The 15670-nt window shown below is 40.3% G+C and overlaps 1 protein-coding gene across 10 annotated transcripts in view; it reads left to right on the plus strand.

Moving 5' to 3' along the window:
• The window catches only part of EPHA6 (EPH receptor A6), a 750202-nt gene that overhangs the window by 503897 nt on the left and 230635 nt on the right, over positions 1–15670 (plus strand). For 8 of the 10 annotated variants that reach the window (XM_053308761.1, XM_053308762.1, XM_053308763.1 and 5 more), the window contains 2 exons: positions 13191–13238; positions 13629–13791. In XM_053308761.1, the coding sequence (XP_053164736.1) occupies positions 13191–13238; positions 13629–13791 (211 nt within the window). The remainder of the gene's footprint in view (positions 1–13190; positions 13239–13628; positions 13792–15670) is intronic. The other 2 variants (XM_053308758.1, XM_053308769.1) reach the window with 1 other exon arrangement.

The raw sequence follows: 15670 nt of genomic DNA on the forward strand, positions 1-15670 counted from the left end.
TTTTGTGTAATTTATGCCATTCACCAAAGCTTTAGCTGGCTAATTAGTAGGGACAATTTTAATTAGTGAGGCTAAGAGCACAGTTTTATTTTAGGCTATTTTTGTTCTGGTATGTAAACACAAAAGGGAATGGAAAAGAAATTATTAAAGGTCTCTCCCCCCCCCCCAACAAGTGGTAACTTCTCTTTATTAAAGTGTAAATTACCTAGGACTTTCTTCAGTATCTCAAAAAGTAAAACTTTTTTTCCTTTTTATCTCAAAAAGTAAAAACTTTCCTCAGTATCTCAAAAAGTATCTGAAAGGCCCATGTACATTTTCCTCCACCCATCCAATTATCACTTTCCTCCCTTGTGGGTTGGGACAAGAGCCTTGTGGGACTAGATAAGTGTAAGGAAAGAGGGCTTGGATCATGTTCTGGATAATTGCCGGTGCATACCCTGCCTGAGAGATGGAGCAAACTGGGTTCCATTGAGCCCTACACCAATCCTTGACTACACAGCTGTATCCACACAGATGCACTTTTATCTACTATGGACCTTTGAATCATGCTGTATATCCTTTGCTATATCTTTTCATCCCCCTCTAAAACTGTTTTTGTTTCTAGATAATTGGAAAACCTGGACCTGTCATGAGCTGCCTATTCATATGAAGAGGTCAACCACGAGTCTAGATGTTTGCCCTTCAAACCTCTGGACTAATGAGACGCTTAGGAAGGAGGCTGATCTCTTCGTATGAATATTCTGAGATAAGATTAAGATAGTTTGCTCGTGACAGGTTGAGCCAGCTGTCAAGAGTGGCAATTTAACTGTGACTTCAATAAACAACAGATTGGGAAAACAGAATAGATTAGCTAATTTAGCGTAGTATGTTTTGTGCACTTTTAATTAAACATGTGGGGCCGATTTGAATGAGATGCTGGCTTCAGCACACATTCAGACCAGGGTCGCACTGAGAATGTATCTGCCCTGACATAACCAGAGGACATCCTGATATGCTCTTGGGGCATCCTTGAACCGTGTAAAGGGACAGTTCATCAATTCAGATCAACATCCCTCTTATGCAACGAGAGGCCATGAAAGCACATTAGGGGTTCCTCTGGTGACATCAGGTTGCACATGCTCTTGGCACAGCCCTCTTCAAATCATGTGTTTCTGCTGGCATCTTGTCCAAACGGGCCCCATGTATGGTTATAAAATTTGAAATTCTTTTTCCTATAATCTCACCCTTTGAACTTGTGCAAAGTATGTAAATCTTACTGTTTTTCTCAGCTGTTTTTCATCCCACATGTTGCATGGCTGGCCAGCAAGTATGAGCAAGTGGATATGAGATTTGAACTAAGAGGGCAATAGGGTGCTGATATTGTGAACAAAAGGTGGCTTACAGAAGTGTACATTATGAGTCATTCTATCCTGGCTCAGAATTCAGGAAATCTGCTCACAATCGTGAAGCCTTTCACTTTGTAGAAGACTAATTTAATTTAGCAGTTCTACTTCTGTGACAGTGCTTTAGAAGTTAAAAGCCTATTTTTCCAGTTCCTGCCAAACCTTATTTTCTTCCATAGTTTTCATAAAGTTATTTTCTGTGCCTCTGAGCTTCCCTCATCTCACAAGAAATGAATAAAATGTGGTGTCCATTATATTATGGCTGGCAACTTGTTTAGCACTGTGAGCTACACCAGAAGTGCATCATGTTTAGAGCGTCAGAGAAAATTTGAATGGTCTGACTGCATGTGGTTAATATTCATATGCTTCCCCCTCCCCCCCGAATATGTGGATTGGAAATTAAAATAGAATAACACTGCAGATATTTATTCTACAATATTCAGAAATAGTTATTCTTGAAAATGAAAACCAACTGAGCTGGCCCTTGAAAAATTTAAATATAATATAGTTTTAAAGAATAAATGAAGTATTGTTTTGGGCAAACTTTTGCTTTCTTGCTTATTTCCTACTCTTGATTATTACCGCATTTTCAATCTAATCATTGCAGTCATTAAGCCTAGGACCTGATCCCATCTTTCGCTGTACTGCAGTGCCTATAGCAGCATACTGTGCAAATCAAGTGGGTAGACCACACAACTGTATCCAGCTTGTTGACCTGTAATACAGTGGGACAGGTCCAACATTAGAGATCAACCAATTAGAGCACTCTCTGGGGTCCAGGGCCATCAAAAGACTAATGACTGCTCCCTGAGGCCCAGGTGAAAAAATATGGCAGCTGCCAAGAAGCACTCAAAACTGCTGTTCTCTCCACCACTAGCCCACCAAGGTAAGTCTTCCCCCAAAGTCCTATGGGGGCTTACTTTAATGGCAACCCAGTGTGCCTTTCGGCAGCCATGCTGCTAGCTTCTGCCAGCTTTGTTAACCTATAATGCAAAACTTTCTCATCATTTCATCTAGCGACACAATGGTAGGGACAAGGCAAGCACATTGCACTAAAGGTAAACAAAGATAGCAGTCACCTGTTCAGGTGCCAAAGAGCACTCTAGGCCACTGCTAAGGTAAGCCCACAAGTGTTTGGGGAAGGTTAAACTAGGTGGCAGTGATCCTACATGGGCCTACAAAGACCTGATGCCAACACTGTAATGGGGAAGCACAAAATCCAATGAATTGTCTTAAACCTCTGCTTCCACACACACAATATATCTGACCCTTTGGAATCTGCTGGCTGAAATTGCACTAGTGTTAGAGAAGCGGTTGGGTGAGATGCAGGGGGTTGCTAGTGGCTCTGCCTTTCCCTCCAGCTCCTTCCTACGGCCTTCCCCCAAATATTGAAGTACTTGTGCAAGAAAAAGGGACTGGAAAGGGACCGGTATTTAAGACCAAAGCAAGAGGAAGGGAAATCTGCCATCAATGCTGGGAACCGGAACCTGAGCTCTGCCGCTGCTTCATAGGAAACTATAGCAGTTGACTCTAAAAATGTACCTTGTTTTGATATGGAAGATGGGACTCCAGAATCTAATAGCTAGTTCAAACATATGTCTGTAGCCCTAAATTCCTTCCATGCAACTGCCCTTGGATATATGTATGCCTATACCTAAAGAAAAATTGTGCTGTATAAACTGGAGTTACATGCACTCATCACAGCAATGCACATTTCTTACAGAGACTGCATTGTGAACTTACATCTACGCTGAATTAGGAGTGGAAGGAAGGAGCATACCTACTCACCCCTACCTTTTTTTTTTTTTACTTAAGTGAAATTTACATAGCAAGCATACAGATGGGGTTGGGGTTGGTCTTGAAGAAGATAAGAGTATTTATTATATTGCTGCATTTTTCTTATTGGTCTTTATAGGCTACTTTTTGTGTTTTAATTAATTAAGCATGCTAAATGTAAGTGTTGTGGCTTTTCCAGCCCAAGATAAGACAGTTCCTGCCAAACCATTCTACTTTCAAACCCTTAGAAGTTATCTGCAGTAAATATGTAGTCCTACATAATTTACTATGAAAAAATAATCATCATAGTACCTTACATAAAGGGGGAATTTGAAGCACTAGAGTTTTGTATAAATAACATTGATAGTTGGCTCAATTCAGACAGCTGGCAAATCCAGTGAAGAATTAGGGCCCAAATTTCTAAGATCCCAGAGATTACACTTATAATGAAGCTGAATGCTCTCAAATCAATATCTGTGTTGTATGTTGTAGAAAGAAATTGTCATTATCTTCAGCATTGCTCTTTCTCCTTTTGTTCAATCTGGTACGATGCCACATTGGGAATTGGGATTAATGGGATCACTTGTTTTATTTTGGACCAGTTTCATAAACATACATAACATAGTATTTGACATATTGATTCTGAAGCTTTCATGTAGGAAAACAGGCATTACTAGGGCATTATGTGGCAGCTGAAAAAGTAGCAATCAATATTTGAGCCATTTCAGTATTTTCTAACATACACTTTCCACCTTGACTAACTCTGATTGCAGTCTGTTCTAAGGTTGATTTAATGCATCAGCCTAATCTTTCAGTGTTGTTGAACCTTGTAAATTAGATCTACCATGTCTTTAGCATAATTGGTCCTTAGAAATAATAGGTATACTTTTAAAATGTTCTAAGATGACACATCACCCATTTTGCAGGACATGAGAGACTATAAGCAGCACTGTCTTAATTTACATGATTTTTGTCTGCTCCCCATATCCACAAAAATAATCGTTGTTCCATCTTTTTTTTTTTGTCTTTTCTTTCAAGATCTATCATCCAGTTAAAGTGATGTTTCACTGCAAATGACTTCCTTCAGTTCTCTGTCTCTAATTCCCCCCATATCCTATTAGTAGTGACTAACATCCTGACATATGCAGCACTTATGGTGCATGAATAGGTAGCAGTAAAGGTAAAATCAAAGTGTGCCGTCAAGTCGATTCCGACTCTTGCCACCCACAGAGCCTCTTTGGTAGTATGTAGGAGGGGGTTACCATTGCCTCCTCCTGCACAGTATGAGATGATGCCTTTCAGCATCTTCAGTACTGCTGAAGGATTCCCAACTTATGCAGCACCAGTGCTCATGTGGGGGTGAAGGCAACACTGACTGACTGAAGCACAAAATGCCACTGGAAAAGAATGACTCAGAGGGCTGTGAGATCCTCAGGGACATATTTTCAGGTGGCACAGAGCACTTCTGGGGGAAGGGGATCACTGTTGCTGAACTAGTCAAACCCATGCACACACATAATTCTAATGTAGTATTAGGGTTTGGGCTACTTTTTCTAAAAGACTTGCTGTTAATCAAATATAAAACTTCCATCTTAATGTTAATGTAAGCAACTGCACTTATTTTCCAGATTAGATATAAATGTGAAGGAAGCAAGAGGCCAACATCCAGACTAATGAAGTGCAGGTGCTACATGAGAAGCTATGGTGCTACTGATGGCTTTGACACAGTACTGGCAATTGTACATGCAGGAGGACTTCTGATAAAATATGGGAGGAGAGCTGGTCTTGTGGTAGCAAGCATGAATTGTCCCCTTTGCTAATCAAGTCTGCCCTAGTTTGCATTTGAATGGAAGACATGTGTGAGCACTGTAAGATACTCCCTTCAGGGAATGGGGCTGCTCTGGGAAGAGCATCTGCATGCTTGCATACAGACTGTTCCAAGTTCCTTCCCTAGCATCGAAGATAGGGTTGAGAGATTCTTCTGCCTACAACCTTGGAGAAACTGCTGCCAGTCTGTGTAGACAATACTGAGCTAGATGGACCTATGGCCTGACTCAGGATAAGTCAGCTTCCTATGTTCCTAATCTCTGCTTCCCTCAGAAGGGAGGTCATTGAAATTTCCCCTCCATGTGTGCATGGGTGCTGCACAGTGGCGGATTAAATGAGAAGCAAAGTAGGCATTTGCCTACGGTGGCGAAATGTGAGGAGTGCCACTCTTCAATTTTTGCTGCCCCTCTCTGGAGGCGGGAGCAGCTGTAGTGAGGGGGGGATGAGGAGAAAGTCCCCCTACCCTTTTACCTTTTAAAATAACCACCGCTGTGCAATGGCAACCATAGCTGCAAGGAGGGGGCAAGGGAGAAGTTTCCCCTTTTGCCCTCTAAAGAATGCCACTGCCGGCCGTGGGTGGGGGGTGAAGAGGGGAGATTCTCCCCTTTTACCTTTGAAAAAGCCATGGTGCAGTGGGATGGAGGGGGAGGCTAGCTCCTTTCAGCTCCCCTCCTCCCAGGGGACTGCACGGGCCTCTCTGCTATGCAGCCCGTTTTCAGCCTTCAGCCGAGAGGTCATGCAGTCCCTTGGGAGGAGGGGAGCTGGAAGGAGCTTGCTGCCTCCCCCCATCCTGCCATACAGTGGCCTTTTCAAAGGTAAAAGGGGGAATTCTCCCCTTCTCGCCCCCCACCCACCTTCTCTCCCTGCAGCCACCGCAGCCACTCCCAACCCCACCACTGGCAGCGGCATTCTTTACAGGGCAAGGGGGAAATTTCCCCTCGCCCCCCGCCACCTGCAGCTACTGCTGCCACTGCACAGCAGTGGTTTTTTTAAATTAAAAAAAGGTAAAAGGGTGGGTTTTGCCTATGGGCAGCAAAAAGATTAATCCACCCCTGTTGCTGCATTAATCAGAAATTCAGCAGCAGCATTGGCACCTCTCACATAGTAGAGAATGTTTTGTGAGTCTGGATATCAACAAATACGATAAATATTTATTTATTTATTATTTATTGACATATTTTTATACCGCCCAAAACTTATGTCTCTGTAGTTAATATATGATTAACTATCCAAACACAATTCAATATTTTTTGCTCTGGAAAGGCATTGCAAACCATTTCAGTTATGGCACTCAGTCCTTCATAGTTTGCTTATCATAGCCACACATGAACACTTGGAAAGCATGTGTTACCTATGAAACAAAAGTTGTCAGGAGCAATTTACTTTAACTAGTGGATTAAAATAATTCCTTGTGGAAAGACCACTTGTAACTAATCAAATCTGCTGGACAGTCAGACATAAATTCTGATCATTATACTAATTATGGTTTCCACTCTTCCATGTGCTGTTTAGTTCATTTCACATTAAAACAGTCTTTTTGGGCAAGCCTAACTACAATTTTTACTAAAGAACCTCATTCCACTGTCTACCAAATTGAATTGCCACTCCTTTGCCCTTTCACTCTTTCTCATTGCGCTAACCACTTTCCCACTGTACCATGTTGTTTGAGTTCTCTGTAACCTCGTTCTTTATGCTCGTATTTATTATTATTATTATTATTATTATTATTATTATTATTATTATTAATTTCTTGTTTACACAGTCAGACAGGTGTTATTGACTGGTTTGTTTTATCCAGACATCGAGTACTTCCCAAAGACCTGGGATGGCTGAATTTTATTGTCAATTGTTATAGATATCGTCACAGAATATAAGCTGTTCCCAGTAAAGCTGCTTTTTGTAATTGGCTGATGGTGATTTCTGTGGCCCCTATGGTGTTGAGGTGCTCTTCAAGGTCTTTTGGAACTGCACCCAGGGCGCCAATGACCACTGGGATTATTTGGGTCTTTTTCTGCCACAGCCTTTCCATTTCAATTTGTAGATCTTTGTATTTGGTGATTTTTTCTATTTCTTTTTCTTCTATTCTGCTATCCCCTGGTATTGCTATGTCGATTATTTTGACTTGTTTTTCTTTCTTCTCAACTACAGTGATATCTGGTGTATTGTGTGGCAGATGTTTGTCTGTTTGTAGTCGGAAGTCCCATAATATTTTTACATCTTCATTTTCTTCAACTTTTTCAATTTTATGGTCCCACCAATGTTTGGCTACAGGTAGCTTGTATTTTTTGCAGATGTTCCAGTGTATCATCCCTGCTACCTTGTCATGCCTTTGTTTGTAGTCAGTCTGTGAAATGTTTTTACAACAGCTGATTAGGTGGTCCACTGTTTCATCTGCTTCTGTACAAAGGCGGCACTTGCTGTTTGTGGTGGATTTTTTGACTTTTGCTCTTATTGCAATTTCTTCTTAGTGCCTGTTCTTGTGCAGCCAGTATTAAACCCTCTGTTTCTTTCTTCAAGTTGCCATTCTTAAGCCATTGCCAGGTCTTGGTGATGTCTGATTTTCCACTTATATTGTGCAAATATTGACCATGCAGGGGCTTATTTTTCCATTTTTCTGCTCGGTTCTTGACTTGTTCTTTCTTGTAGGCCTGCTTTGTTTCACTGGTGTTGAATAGTTTCGCGTTCTTGACCATTTGAAGTGCATCTTCTTCACTGTCCTTGATATATTCTTGAAGGCCTCTTTTCTCCTGCTCTACTGTTTGATGGACTTGCAGCATTCCTCTTCCACCTGAGCTGCGAGGGAGGTATAGCCTATCGACATCACTGCGGGGGTGCAGAGCATGATTGATGGTCATGATTTTCCTGGTCTTATGATCCAGCGTCTCTAGCTCTGCCTGCGTCCAGTCTATTATTCCTGCAGTGTATCTGATAACAGGTATAGCCCAGGTGTTTATGCCTTGTATGGTGATCCCGCCATTGAGTTTGGACTTTAGGATCTTTCTGACTCTCCTGATGTATTCACCTCCTATTTTTCTTTTAACTTCAGTGTGTGCAATGTTATCAGCCTGGAGAATGCCCAAGTACTTGTAATGTTCTTTCTCTTCCAGGTTCTTGATCTTGCTTCCATTGGGCAGTTCTATTCCTTCTGTTTTTGTTATTTTTCCTCTGTTCATTATTAATGCAGCACACTTGTCTAGTCCAAACTCCATTGCTATATCGCTACTGAATATACAGACAGTGTTTAGCAGTGATTCGATTACTGACTGGGACTTTCCATACAACTTCAGATCGTCCATGTACAGCAGATGGTTGATTTTACTTGATGTTTTAGACGTTTGGTATCCGAGGCCTGTTTTGTTTAGTATTTGTGAAAGTGGGGTCATGGCGATTACAAACAACAGAGGGGATAGTGAGTCCCCTTGGAAAATACCTCTTCTAATGCTAACCTGTCCAAGTGCCTCGTCATTGATTGTTAACTGTGTACTCCACATGCTCATTGATTTTTTAATAAATATCTGGATGATTTTGCTGACACCAGTTTTTTCTAAACAGTTTAGTATGCATGTGTGAGGCAATGAATCGAAGGCTTTCTTGTAGTCAATCCATGCAACACTTAGATTGGTTTTTCTTCTCTTGCAATTTTCTAAAATCATTTTGTCAATCATGGATATGGACATTTTGTCAATCATGGACATCACTATCATCATCTTCATCATTATTATTATTATTATTTTCCATTTTCTATCCCACTCTTCCTCCAAGGAGCCCAGAGTGGTGCACTACATGCTTAGGTTTCTCCTTACAACAACCCTGTGAAGTAGGTTAGGCTGAGAGAGAAGTGAATGTCCGGGTCTCCCCGGTCCTAGCCCAGCACTCTAACCACTACACTACGCTGGCTCTTTTTCTTTGTAATTACTATTCTCATTTTACTATAATTACTATTCTCATTTTACTTTGATTTTCTCAGTGACAACAGCAGCAGGAACTGTCAGTTACAAGAGTTTCAGCAGGCATTAGTTCACACAGCTAGATTGTATTTTCCACTATTTCCTCAAGTATTGTAATTTTTCCTTTCTGTTTTCTCCATGTTACATGGAAGCACTTAATTCTTCCAGGCAACCCTTTGTAGCTGGAACCCTTGGTGATATGTCTGAACCTCTTGATTTTTTAAAAAAAAAATTCTCTGTTTTCTAGAATCTTACTTCAAGAAGTTATATTGCAAAAAGTTATATTGGCTTATTAAAATAGTTTACTTTCACAGAGCCAAATAATTATTGGTAAGGTATTCCTAAGGCATAGTGATATTCTTATCCACTTTGTACTACAGAAATATGTTTAACCCAAGGCTTGGTTCAGTATAAGTGTTTCTGTCATATCTCAAAATGAGAAAATAACTTTTATTAGCAATGAGGACAGGTGAGAGGAATGTATTATATTTAAATTATATGTGCTGTAAAAAAGATTATGGAAATGAATGCATTGTTGCACTCCTCTTTTAATAATTGCACTGGTGTCAAGCTAGGAGCAACAAGAGTTATGCATTATCGATAGGGTGAATTTCAAACCATTTTGGTTTCAGATTTGAATCCTTAAAGCTGCCTGAATAATGTTCTAGTAAGCCAAATTTGGTAATTCAAATAGTTCTTGTATTCTTTTGTTACTTTCTTTGGATCATGGTTCTAAAGGTGCCATTGTATATCTGTGTTCATCTTTTCTTTGTTTAAAGAGCCGCTATGGGAGGACAATTCTGATAGGAACCATGATGTGGGGTAACCCTTCGCCCCGCTATTCTGCAGTCATAATGAAAATCCCCCAGCTGCTATTTGTTTTGGAAGAGAAGCTGTCATTAGGGTTAATAGCTTTGTGAGTGGTTTTCATCAGAACCAGAGTACATGAAGAGAGCAGCTCTCTCCACACCATGGTCTTCATCTGGACTGAGGCTCTAATGCTGCTACTTTAGAAAAATAAAAGAAAGAAAGCAAAATGACACTTTTAGCATCATGTGTAGCTAGGCCCATTGTCACTGAAGTTAAGCAGTGGGACTAGTGTCTGTCTGCTAAATGAAGGCCTAAGGTAATAGGGCTATTCTCACAATGATAAACAGAGTAGAAGACATCTCCAACCCTAGTTCAGGAGCTACGCATGCTCCCATTTTCTGCTTGTGTGTGAGTAAAAACAAGATTGGTGAGGGTAGCAAGCATGACTTGTCCCCTAAGCAGGGTCCACCCTGGTTGCATATGAATGGAAGACTTGATGTGTGAGCGCTGCAAGATATTGCCCTCAGGGGATGAAGCTGCTTTGGGAAGAGCAGAAGGCTCCAAGTTCCCTCCCTGGCAGCATCTCCAAGATAGGGCTGAGACAGATTCCTGCCTGCAACCTTGGAGAAGCCACTGCCAGTCTGTGTAGACCAGGCATCCCCAAACTGCGGCCCTCCAGATGTTGCTGAACTACAACTTCCAGCATACCCAGCCACAAAAAATTGTCTCTAGGGATGCTGGGAGTTGTAGTTCAGTGACATCTGGAGGGCCGCAGTTTGGGGATGCCTGGTGTAGACAATACTGAGCGAGATGGACCTATGGTCTGATTCAGTATATGGTAGCTTCCTATGTTTCTATGATTGTTTTGAGGCTTGTTATTGGTCAGGGTGCTTCTGTACCCAGCTGTTTAATGAGGTAGGAGGGAAAGCCCTCCAAGCGAGCCTTGCAGTCAATCACTTCCTCCTCTCCAACCTTGTATTTCACTCACACATGAGCAGAAAACGAGAATGCACACAACTCTCAAACTAGGGTAGGAGGCATCTCCTACCCCATACATCATCATAAGAACAATCTTCGTGTTTTCATTTTTCCACCTTTTAAGGTGGGAATAAGCATTGTATTGGGTTTCAGGGAATTGTATGGTGTAGGTCACTGTGTTCCCATTACAAACATGCATGACTTTCAGCAGAGTCAGGTTACCCTTTTTGTTATTATGCCATCATCATAACACTTGTTGAGCAGGCAAAACCTAATTGGTTTTTAGGGAATACCATCTTATGATCTGTTTGCATCCTTTCTGTACTCCATTTATATGTACATAAATATTTTATATTTTCCTTGTTCAGTTTATATGTTGATTGCTATTGCAAAATGTAATAATATGCTGGAGATTTCATTAAAAAATAAATAGCAATAGCAACCTGAAGACACCCCATAGTACGGTTTTTCAAATTGCCTGCCTAAATTTGAATGATGAGCATCACAGATCATTTAAGGTCCCCCCCCCCACGACTTCATTTTCCCTGAACACCACAACTTAATCATATAGCAATTGTTATGTACATTTTGAGATAGTCCTACTGCACTATTCCTCCTGTGTAGTATTAAAAACTTTGCCTTATCATAAATCACTTAATTCCAATTATTGCGTTATAGGTATAGAGATAGATATAGATATAGATATAGATTGCACTGTATGAAAAGAAAGTTAGCCCAGCTGTGCGTACTGGATACTGCTTTGTGGTAAAAAATATGCACTATCCAAAAGCTTCAACCTTGCTAATGCAATAGAATTCATTTGCTCTGCCTTTTCCCAATAACATGTATTCAGAGAATCTGAGTTTATCCAGGTGAGCAGCTAAGAGCACCTTCTGCTAACTTAATACACCACACTTTTGAACATTGTTTTATCATATTACATATGCCCTGATATGTGAATGCTTATGGAAAATTCTATTTTGACTTGAATTATGGACCAGAGATTAGGTTATCACATTGAAGGTAACCGCAAGGCAAGGGAGAAAAATCAGGAAAGGACAATGGGCTTAGGGATGACAGGTGGAGAACTAGAAATATTATTCTTTCTTTGTTATTAAGTGTGTGAATTGCTTTGTCCTATCTGTGAATTCCTTGGAGTTTTGCAAAAGGTATTAATGTAATATGAAACTCATATGACACTCTGGCCAATTCAACTCAGGTTTGGGTTATTTAAACCTATATATTGCAATTGACTAAGCATGCCTAACTCCATGTTGTGTTGGGACATCTGGCTAAAGGTCTGAAGGACAACCAGATGAACAACTATCTTTTTTTAAAGCATCATTTTAAGAGATTCTGAACTGACAGTGGAGGACATAGGATAACTTAGAGCCACTTAATTTTTTCCCCCCAACAAAGGTGTAGGGGGAATACACCAGAGCGCAGTTCTATTTTACCTTGTGTGCAGTGGGCTTCAAGTGCATAATAAATGTAGCAAGATAGACACTTGCAAGATCTTCACATGTGATGGTGAGCATAGGTATGTGCTCCCCACCCCGCTAAAGCTGAAGAGAGAGAGCATCAGATGTAAAGTAACTTCCTAAATGCTTTAAGGCTGAGATGAAAGTTGTGTTAAGAATATTTTTGGCTCAAAATTTTGTTTGTTATTGGTTTGTTTGTTTGTTTGATTTCTATACCACCCTAAGCCTTTGTTTAACTAGGCGTCTTGTTGTTAACTCGCCACACTCTAGCAGTTGTGCTGGGCAGAAACCCATCCTCCGGAGTCTCTCCTCTGGTTCTCCTGGTGTGTGGGGTTTCAGCAGTGTGAGATTGCTTGGAGCCTGGGACATAGGGTCTTATCACCCTATCTCATCCCCTAAACTGTCCACCTTGTCCCCCAATTGGTGGGTATCTCAAACTCAGTGTCATGACATAAGAACTTAGGACGAGGAGGTCTAATCTAGTCTAAACTGTAGGAAGAGTAGGTCTAAACTGTCCACCCACATTGCCCTCACTCTGTGTGGCTTAATTATAATGCCCCATCTTCATGTAGCATTGTGATAAAGCTAATCATTCAATGCTTAAAATGATGAATGAGGGTAGGACAATGCATCCTACCCTCCATCCACAGCTTATTGGGAGGGAAATGGTGGCTACCAGGATTCCCAAATTTTAGTGTTGCTACTGCTATATTCTCTACCCACAACATATCCAAAATGCTATACCTGAACATTGTACAATGCAAAAAGGAAAGCAAAGTTTGGCAAGGCATTTCACCTCAACCTGAAAATACTGTATCTGAATTTAGCAAGAAATTGTTTTCTCCAAGAGTATTAGTGTGGACATTTTGTGTCCACTAACTTCACTAAGAATGAAAGGATATTAACAAACCAATGAGACAGTAGTATCCTGTTTCTGGTTTGCAGTTCTAAACTTTAAAGAGTTAATCTTCATTTTCTTTTACCCACAGGTCTACCCACGGATAGCGCCGGCATTTTGGCACTACCTGCGGGTAGAAGTGAGTAACGGGCATTTGAATACCATATCTATCATTATGCTTTATTACTACTTATTGAAATCCTAATTTTTCCATTCTGCAAAATAGATAGATACCATTTTAACTGTCATTTCCTTTGGATTTAGTCTTGTACTAATTTCATATTATTTTGATTCTAGTATAATTACTAACCCAATTTACAAGAACACAGTCTCACCATATGAAAGATAACACATCATTTCTTAAGATATATCTAAGCCAAGGTTGTGCAATATATCATTGTGATAACTTTCACCCCTCTAATGAACAAACACACTTTGACATTCATAAGAAATTTAGTTTTGAAAGATTGTTGTAGCACAGCTTTCACAACTCAACCTGACATCATTATTCCCCTTTTTTGTCCCCCAGGAGCATGAGCAACTAAGCTATTCCTCCACAAGGTCGAAGGCTCCAAGTGTTATCGTCACAGGCCTCAAGCCAGCCACCAAGTATATATTTCATATCAGAGTCAGAACTGCAACGGGATACAGCGGCTATAGCCAGAAGTTTGAATTTGAAACTGGAGATGAAAGTAAGTCTTAATTAAACACACAGAATGGTGGCATATATGACAGAAGCAGCATCTAAGATAGGTAGACATCAAGACTATTAATCCAGTCTAGACCCCATTGTTGCACCTGCATTGAGTTTTACAAACAGACACTTTAAATGTGCATTGTTTAAAAAGAAACCCTAACTTTCTAAAACTGACCTTATCCCGGAGTTTGAACTTTACTATACTTTACTTTTAACTTTTGAAGTTCATCCATCTTTGTTGTGACTGGTGAATTCCTATCTTGTCCTATTCACCTTTATACTTGTAAGTTGAAACACATATAGTATTTATGAAGTGCTTATGAAGCACATGTGCAACAAAGTAAGCACATGTATATTCGTTGTTTCCAGAGTAAAGCAGCATGGGCACTCAAATACAGGGTGACTTTTGCCAATCTCCCCTTAACTCAGAAATTCTCTGTGACCTCTGAAATTATGTCTCTGAGGACTGCATAACTTCTAAGTGTATACATGTTAAGACTGGAATAAAAATTGCATTAATGCACTGTAGATGCTCCTGCAATCAAAATGAACTGAGTTTTTAAAAAATGATAGCCTGGAGTTAAGTTCAGATGAATACTATATTACTAGGGTATAGGTCTTTAAAAATAGCTTAAATGTCTTCTAAAATGTGTGGGTTTCTTCTTGTTTATTTTCTTAAGGGTTGTATGGGAAATTTGTATGATGGCAAGCCATCCAAAATGCAGATAAAACATTGTGAATAGAGAAATTTGCTTAAAACTCATTTGTGCTTTAGTGAAGATATAACAGGAGAATTATAGACCTAAGAAGTAAAGCCAGAAAAACAATACTGTCCAATTAAAGGGTATAAGAGATACATGTGAGTTCCCGTAATGAACAAAGAACTGATGATGCATTTATGCAAGCCATAAGCACAATCAAGGGATGTAATTGAATGTGGAATTTTGGCCTGAAGTGACAATTGAAAGTTTTGGCTTTCCTTTCATTATATTCATTAAGCAGTTTTAGTATAATCATATAGTAGAATAACTTAAAAATAATAGTGTATTTAAACTTCAGTTTGAAAACATTGTGGATGCAGATAGTTACTGCAGACAATTCCTTGTGCCTATTGCTGCTGAAAAAAACTAAGCTTCTATAAGGCTTTATATGTTCTATTCATATTGCAAATTGAAACAAAAAGGATATTTAGAGTGGTCATAAGAATATGGGAATTTCCTTGCTTCCTTAAACCAAAGCTCATCTAACCTAGTCCTTTTTCTTCAACAAAGCCAAGTGCATATAAGAATCTGATAAAAAGTCCTCATTATGAGGTTATAGCTCCAGGTCCTCAGTTGCCATGACAAGGGTGTAGTTGAAGAACACGTTTGAGGGGCCAAAGGTATGGATGTAGTCAGAGCTGGGCTGAAGATCAAGTTCAAGAGAAGTAGAGGAATATAGGAAGTTGCTGTATACTGAATCCCACACTATTGGTCCATTTGGCTCAATATTGTCTACACTGACAGCCAGTGACTCTCCAGACAGGGATCTTCTCTGCAGAGTCACATTCCAGGGATTGAACCTGGGACATCCTACATGCAAAAGCATGTGCTCCACCACTGAGCTATGGTTCCCCCTGCCCCTGCCCCAAGGCAAGGCAAGGCAAGGCACGGTGCTAGGAATCTGCTGTGGCTACTTTTTGTGGCAAGTTGCTCAGGCTGATGAGCAACCTCTGAGACCAGAGCTTTATAGGTCCAAATGAACAGAGATTGGCTTGTAGGATCAGCTGACTATTACTCCCTAGATAATGATGCTAGATCATGCTGCTCTACGAGGTTTATTCTTCCAGGTGTATAGAAGAGGTAGAGCACTACTGACACAGGAAATTAGGCAAT

The sequence above is a fragment of the Hemicordylus capensis genome, chromosome 3 (genome assembly GCF_027244095.1).
Source record: "Hemicordylus capensis ecotype Gifberg chromosome 3, rHemCap1.1.pri, whole genome shotgun sequence".
Classification (NCBI taxonomy): Eukaryota; Metazoa; Chordata; class Lepidosauria; order Squamata; family Cordylidae; genus Hemicordylus; species Hemicordylus capensis.